We start from the raw sequence: 5,986 nt of genomic DNA, 5'->3' as shown, positions 1-5,986 counted from the left end.
TGGGCCACACCAAGCTGCCCCGTGGTGACGATGGCAGCTTTTCAAAACGTTGTAAAAGCAAGTGGCACCTCGTGGAAGGTGGATTCCCCGATTTGGGGCCTGAGACGCCACATTTACCTTTCGCCTCTGAAATCCCTTAACGCAGATGGAATCGTTTTCTCGGTGGGCTGCGGCCCGGGGAAGCCCCCGCTCCTCGGCCGCCCACGCGTCTGGGGCAGAGGTGCCGGGAGCAGGAGGCAGGGGGAGCCGGGGCAGATGCCGGTGCGGGCGTCTGGGGGACGCGGGGACAGGGCTCGGGGACACGGATCCTCCCCGACCACCTGACCACACCTGGACGACGGTTGGCTTGGGCCTAACGCCGCCACCATCGGTGAAGGAACTTCATCTATGCGCAGCCCGCAGACGGGCGAACGGGCCTCGCACTGACGCGCTTCGCGGCCTGGGCACGGCCGCTACCCCTCACCCGGACCCGGACCGGGACCGGACCCGACAGCCGGCAGCAGACGCGCCTGCAGCACCGGCCCCGACCCCACGCGCGTCCACTCGTAAGCGAGGGAAGCAGGACTCGGTCTCGCTAGATGCCGCCGACCGCGTTCATGGTGCTCCGTGTGCTGTCGTCTGTCACCCCGCGTCACAGCGCGTGACAATCGCAACTCCGTTTCCTTTTAAAACGAGTTTAGGGTAAACAGCGGCACGAGGCTTTGAAGGGAAATGCTGAGTTTTAACAAAGCAGGTGACGCCGACACGCAGAACTGAGCAGGAGGCATGTGACTCGGTTCGAGAGACGCGGTTAAACTCGCTGACGGGCACGTGCTCCGATCCCCGCAGCCCCGTCAGCCAGCGTCGGAGACGGGTGCTCCTAGGCTTCGAGGGCCGGCGACCCCCTGCCCCCTGGGGATCGGGCTGGACCCACCGACTCCGAATGACAGGGGGCCGGTAACGGTCCCCCCCTTACATCCCCACTGCCCTGGGTTTCAAGACCGTGCAGAACTCGGACCAATTGTGACAAAAGACCAGGACGCGCGAGCTGAACGTTCCGATTACAGCATAGACAACGAACGCTGGACACAGGCTCCCCCCGCAAACGAGCTACGGAGGAAGCGGCCTTTCGACAAAACACAGCGTCCGCAGCCCGTTCCCTGTGAGGCGGAAGACGCACGTTCTGTGAAATCTGAAAACTGGCAGGTGAGACTGTACGGTTCACGTACCGTGTCCAGAAAACTGACCTAAATCCCTGTGAATAGGTGTCATTAAGTCACTTGCCCATCAAAGATGCCCTTGGCCCCACCTTCCAGAACGACCTCTGCCCAAAGGACCCTCCCTCCCTTTCTTACGAAGGAGCAAACACGGATCATCCTCAAAAAGCTCAGCGCTTCGTCCGGTTCTCTCCGGCCTCCGATGAGTGACGCACACGGCGAAGGGGACGTGTCTCGAGCTACGAGGTGACGTCGCCGGTGCTTACGCGTCAGGCACGGACCCTCACTCAGGTGCACGTACAAGTTCAGAGCCACACGTGCACGTATCTTTACGAGTTCTTAACTAAGCACCCTAAAAAGCCTAATTTGTCAAAACACGGTAAATTGAAGAGCCACGGCTCACGAGTTACCGTGTGGTCAGAGCCGGGACGCGGTGCGACACCGCGGTTAGGGTGACATTTCTCCGGCAGTGACCCCGCCGCCCTCGGCGTGTAAGGTCCCACGGCGCCGTCCGCCTCGGCCGCCCCGGGCTGCAGGGGGAGCCGCCACCACCGCCCTCCCCTCCAGCTCCCAAACGCGCCTCCAAATCCGCGGAGAAAACGCAGGTGTTGACCCCACGACCGAGCTTTCGATAAAAACGTGACGAGATCCTCCTTGCTCGATTCCCGCATCTCCAGCGACTCCACTCCACGTCCCCTCACGCGTTACTCTCCTCGGCCAGGTTCCTACGAGCAGTGACTCAAAACCCGACACTTCAGACAACGATGCGAAGCCGCAGAAACCCAGCAACAGGGCTGCGCTGAATCGCGATCCTCCGCCCACGAGCGCTGCCGGCTCCACTGAGCTGAGCTCGGCGGGAGCGCGGGCCGGGTCTGGTGTGCACGGCAGTCCCCGCGGAGGCCAGCGCGGGGGCCGCTGCTTCCCGGCCGGGCGGGCGGACGGACGAGCTCGTCCAGGCGGGGCGCACGATCGCTGAGGGTCCTATTTCCATTTTCACAGCTCACTGTAGTTTTTCGACTTTTCTACATCGGCGCGTTGCGTTCGCCTCGAGATGTGGAAACGTGACCCTAAAAATAAATGCAACTCGCAATCTTAAGGGAAGATTTTGTTAAAGAAATAGAAACTGCGGAATTCTACGAGCGCCGACATCCGCCACGAGTCAGCGTGACGCGCACACTGCTCTCCGTGGCACCGCACAGGCCTCGCTCCACCGCGTTTAGCTCAGGGCGCCGCACGTGCGACGAGTCCGCACGTCATTCGCACGGAGACGTAAATTACGAAAGGGTCCTGACCGATCAGTGACCACGACTTACGTGGCCTCAGGAAGTGACAGGTCCTTCCCAGGCCGGATTTGGGAAACCTGAAGTCTACGGCACATAAAACGCTCCGCTCGCAACTCATCTGGGCTGACGAGGCTGCGCCCGGAGCCCCGGCCCCTCCATGACCCGGAGCCAGCCCCGGCCAGCGGTCGGCGGGGCCACCTCCCCGGCCTTCGGACACGCGCGTTGCTTTCTGCACGCTCCCCGTGACGCACGCGACGGTGTCCATGCTCCACAGACGAACACAACGCTCGGACGTGGTCGGGGGCTTGTCCGAGGACGTGGAGCTGCCCAGGGCAGAGCCGGACGCCCATCTGGCCGGACGGGGCGCCCGTCACGCGCAGCTGCTCTGCACATGGCGCTTTGTCACGGCCCTCGTGCCGCAGCCTCCCCCGCCACGTGGGAGGCACACGGGCCGCCTCCCGAGCCTCGGCCCGTCTCGGGGCCCCCTGCACCCTGCCCCCCGGCTTGTGAAACGGGCCAGGAAGACACCGAAGCGGACGCCACTCAGTCAGGCCCGGAAGACGCGCATCGCAGGGCGTGTGGGCTTCGTCCGGTTTCCTGACCTGCGTCACGGCCACCGGCCCGGGGGGCCCGCAGAGTCGCGCTTCATTTTTCCCTCCTACGAGACCCGAGAAGTCCAGCTGCGTTTTCGTCCGTTAAACATGTGACCAGACAGGCCAAAAACAAACACCAGCACAAACCGCCACTGCCCGACTTTGCGTCGAGAGCCCAGTGAGGAGGCGAGAGCTTCCTCCGCCTTGGAGCCCGGGGCCCCCGCCGAGGGAAACGCGGGTGCCTCAACGTGCGTGCGAACGTCCCGGGGGCCGGCCTTCGCCCGCACGCCCCAGGCGGCCAGCCCTCCCAGTGACAGAGGACAGGAGGACGGCCCCGCGGAGCACAGGACGGCCGTGGGGACACGAGCTGTGCACGCTGGGACATCGGTGACCGCGGAGCTGACAGCGCTCTCCCCGGGGCCCGCACCATGTGACACGCCGGCTCACGGGACAGAGCACACGACGCCGAGCGCCCAGCATGACCTCAGTGCTTCGGGCCGGCGTCTCTGTGTGTCACGACCACGCTGACGCTGGACACCGTGGCCACCGGCACCCGCCCGTCCCACGCGGCCACCACGCCGCGTCCACCCTTCTGCCCAGCACACGCCTTGCCGACATGCTGGCCGAGGTGGGGGCCCCAGGGACAGACAGGCAGCCGCACGTACCTCGACGATCCGGTCGTGCACCTGCAGGCCCCCATCCCTGGCTGCCGGCCCGCCGTCCGCGACCCTGGACACGAAGATGCCCGCGCTGGACGGTCCGTCCTGTGGAGAGAGGACACATGCGTGAGCACCGCCTGCACCGGCCCCGGGACCGGCTCACGCGCAGCGCAGCGTGGGCCCCCTTCAGCCCCGGCCTGAGAGCGCGGGGTCGAGGGCACCGCCGGATCCCCCTCGGAGCTGCCACGTCCTCCCCACACGGTTTCGTGAGACGCAACAGCTTTTTCACCATTTCGGAAATGCTTCTAATTTCCTAACACTTAGCGGCTTCTCGACATCGGAAGATCTGGTGGTGCAAACAGCCGCTTCAGCTCCGTCCCGATTTGCATCAGGAAAGTGGCCGCCACCAGCCCAAACCTGGCCGCCCTGGCCTCACTGTCCGCAGACCACGCAGCTCTGGGCGTCTGGACCGGAACTTTCTGGGAGGAGGACGGCTCGCTGCTCACGCCCTTTTTTCTAAACCTAAAAGCTCCAGCAGCTCAGAGGGAGCCTCGCGGCTCGGGTGGGGCCGCCCCTCCCACAGACGGCTGTGGGTTCTCTCCGGGCGCGTTACGTCCCAGCGATCGACAGACGCAATTGCAAATTAAACAGCACAGCGCGTGTCTTTTCCAAACAAACCGTTTGAACAGCAAAAGCTCAGGATGTGCTGCGGGGCCATCTCGACAGCGGTCACCGCTGCAAACTCACGAAAACCCCGTTCGTTAAACAACGAAACTGCGAAACATCTTCCTCTTTAAGCAGCACTAAAACCCCGTGTTCCGCAGAGGACGGGGCCGACTCTGGATGTGGGTGACCGCCAGCCTGCCCCTCGCATGGCGGAAACCGGGGTGGACACGCAGCCCCAGCCCCCCCCTCCCTGCCAGTCACAAACACGATTCCAGAGAAACCAAAATCACAGCCCGAAATGAGCGTCAGGTGCTTCTCCCAACATGACAAGGGCGGGCGTCTCGCTGCCCTCCCGATCCCATCAATGCCCAGTGTGCGAGGGGTCAGCGGGCTGTGGGCGCCGGGCCCGGCTGGCCATCCAGAGACCCTACTCAGCTCCGGTCCCGTCCGAACGTCCAGGGGCCTCCTTCCCACTGCGGCCTCAGCGACATGCGGGCCAGCGTGTCCGAGCAGCTCCCGCGTGGGCACCACGTGTGGGTGCAGCTGTGGACGCCTCCGCCTCGCCGGGTGCAGGCTGGGGTCGGGTCGGCCGTGAGCCCCACGCAGTCCGGTGAGAGCTGGTTCTCTCCATTTCGCACATGCACAGCCAGACGCAGAGACCTCAAGTGACTTGCCCAAGGTCACACAGCTAAAACGCAACACGGGCCAGCTCAGAATTGAGGCTACGTCGACTCTTAGATATGCTCTGAGCGCGATGCTGTCCCCGCAGAGAGAACTCGCGAAAACACGTGACTTCAGAGGACCAACAGTCCAGGCTACGGAATATTCCAGCAGAGCAACCAGAGGCGTCTCAGAGAGCCAGCGAGGATCAACGGGCAGCCTGAGCTCCCGGAGCCGACGTCCACAGAGCAAGGAAGAGACGGGCGTCCACTCTGACCCACTGTCCCGCATCTCCTGGTGGGCAGGGCTGCGGCTGTGGCTCTGGCGCGTTTTGCAGACACTACGTCCAGCACAAGCCCGCGTCACTCGACGTGGCAAACCGCACTGCTGTCCTGCGTGAAGGAGCTGCCCCAGCCGCCCGGGGGGCAGTAGCCACCAGCCCGACGGGCCGGCTGCCGTGGACACCGGGGCGGCCCTCGACTTCCCCACCGAGATGCGGCCACTGCTGGGCGGCGACAGCTCCCGTCCCTTAGGGCTCAGCGTCACCACCTCCCACCCTGCTCAGCGACGGCGGCAGGGTCCCTGCTCCCTGGAACCCACATGAGCCACCGTCCCCACACGTGCCACCGTCCCCACACGAGCCACCGTCCCCACACGTGCCACCGTCCCCACACGTGCCACCGTCCCCACATGAGCCACCGCCCTCCGGCCTGTCACTCGGATTTTCTTGTTTTCTGCCTGAGGTCCCAGCAGGACAAACTCAGCGGCCAGAGACCCAGTGTCCGGGGCCTCCAGCATGTCCCCCAGCCCGAGCAGACAGCTCTGGTCGACAGCCTTTGTCAAATCAGCTGCTTAGGTCTCCGGTCCCTGCCTTTGACTAGTTTCCTTTAAGGCTGATAACGAGGAAACAGCGAAATGAACGCACGACG

General features: G+C 64.2%; 1 protein-coding gene across 1 annotated transcript in view; it reads right to left on the bottom strand.

Annotated features, from left to right (window-relative positions):
- Positions 1 to 5,986, bottom strand: part of LOC102897264 (E3 ubiquitin-protein ligase PDZRN3) — a 96,743-nt gene that overhangs the window by 82,903 nt on the left and 7,854 nt on the right. The window contains exon 3 of the mRNA XM_025044835.1: positions 3,738 to 3,836. Coding sequence (XP_024900603.1) covers positions 3,738 to 3,836 — 99 coding nt within the window. The remainder of the gene's footprint in view (positions 1 to 3,737; positions 3,837 to 5,986) is intronic.

This window comes from Pteropus alecto, unplaced genomic scaffold (genome assembly GCF_000325575.1).
Source record: "Pteropus alecto unplaced genomic scaffold, ASM32557v1 scaffold53, whole genome shotgun sequence".
NCBI lineage: Eukaryota > Metazoa > Chordata > Mammalia > Chiroptera > Pteropodidae > Pteropus > Pteropus alecto.
The sequence above is the reverse complement of the archived record's forward strand: the minus strand, read 5'-3'. Positions and strand labels throughout refer to the sequence as shown.